The sequence below is a fragment of the Corvus brachyrhynchos genome, unplaced genomic scaffold, assembly GCF_000691975.1.
Source record: "Corvus brachyrhynchos isolate BGI_N302 unplaced genomic scaffold, ASM69197v1 scaffold53, whole genome shotgun sequence".
Classification (NCBI taxonomy): domain Eukaryota; kingdom Metazoa; phylum Chordata; class Aves; order Passeriformes; family Corvidae; genus Corvus; species Corvus brachyrhynchos.
The window spans coordinates 8010416-8011998 of record NW_008237681.1 but is presented as its reverse complement, the minus strand read 5'-3'; the positions used below and the strand labels follow the sequence as shown (position 1 = coordinate 8011998).

The 1583-nt window shown below is 50.2% G+C and overlaps 1 protein-coding gene across 1 annotated transcript in view; it reads right to left on the bottom strand.

The window, feature by feature from the left end:
• Positions 1 to 454: 454 nt before the first annotated feature.
• The window catches only part of HOXA1 (homeobox A1), a gene marked incomplete at its 5' end in the record, with an annotated part of 6174 nt that continues 5045 nt past the window's right edge, over positions 455 to 1583 (bottom strand). The window contains one exon of the mRNA XM_017732074.1: positions 455 to 744. Coding sequence (XP_017587563.1) covers positions 455 to 744 — 290 coding nt within the window. The remainder of the gene's footprint in view (positions 745 to 1583) is intronic.

The window sequence follows — 1583 nt, the reverse complement described above, 5'->3', positions numbered from 1 at the left end:
TTCCACCACCAGCCTCATCCTCACCCCCATCTCTTTTCATTACTTAACAAAGCTGGTCTCCTGTGTTTTCTCTGCTCTTTATTGCTTGTCACCGAGGCTGAGTGACTGCTGAAGATGAGAAGGGATGAGGAGTGTGAAGCGGGAAGCTTCTGCCTTTGGTCTGAGCCTGACGGGGAATGATGAAAAACACATGGGCTATGAAAAAGTCCAGTCCAACTTTCTGTTTACCGAGCTCCCTAGAAACGTCAACATCTGTCACCAAGTTACCCCTAAGAGGGGCACCCCCTTGCTACAGGACCCCGATGGCAGGTCCCATCCCTCTTCCCCCAGCACGGGCTGAAGCGGAGGGGTGTTGACAGAGGGAAAGGAAGGTTATCCGGGATTTGGTGATGGCTGTATTAATAGACAAAGGACATCAGAAGCGATATCCCCGGCTCAGCGCTGCGGTGCCACCTCAGGCTCGGCCAGCCGGCCCGCAGCCTCCCTCCCGCAGAGACGGGGTGGGCGCCGGGGCATCTCTCGGGTTAGCCTGACTTTTGCCGTTCCCGCAGGCGAGTCCCGAGGGAGAGACCGGCTGAGCTGGGTGCGGAGGAGCGCGGCAGCCGGGTACCGCTCCCCCGCCGCCCCCGGGCCGGGCGCCGAGCAAAGCGGCCCGGCGGTCGTAGCCCGCTCTGTTGTTATTACAATTCACACAACGAATTTTCCTCGTATCAGTAATTTCTCGAAGATCAAGTACGAGTACAGCTGCGAATGAAATCGATCCCTACAAAATGCCTTAGCGAAGTGTTCAGTCAAAATAGGTATTTCCTTGGGGGTTTTTTGTTTGGTTTTTTTTTTTTTTTAATTTATAATAGTCGATAGCATATTGCTATTTTTTGATTTTCCTTTTCTTTTCTTTTTTTTTTTTTTCCTGGCGAAGAGTTACAACCCCGCATGGGGTAGAATTAGAAACTGCATAAGTACCTTGGCAAAGCCGAGCTTATCGGATGCAAACAAGAACCGCTGCGCAGCGCCGAGACGCCAGGCGGGCATCGAGACAGGCACCGGGGCAAACACCGGGGCAGGGCGCGCACGTACCCTGGCTCTCGACCTCTCGGACACTACCTACAACTCTGGTGAGCAAAACGCTCCATGAGTCCCCACATATTCCTAATCCCTCCGCCTCCCGCTGGCTGCACCACATCTGAGACCGATGTGAACACAGGCACGAGAGTTTGTGACTGAGATTGGCTTCGTACCTCCCGCTGTCTCTCTTGTATCTGGGGTTACTTGGTTTTTTTTCTTTTTGCTACTTTTACTTACTTGAGCGGGAGAAATTTTGCAATACGCTGAGTTTGCACTCGGAAAAGTCATCAACTGGCTATCGGTTTCGTCATAGTCGAGGCTGATCATTATTCGACCACATTTTTATCAGAATCAGTAGTCCCGATTTAATTTTGTGAGATATATACTTTCAAGGAAAATAGATTGGAAAGCCAAAATAACTGTAAAAGTAATAGTTGAACCATTCTCCATGTGGAATAAAGGTTTAAAATGTGTAACTGAACTATAAAAAGTAGCAAAGAAGCATACTCCGGACCCAT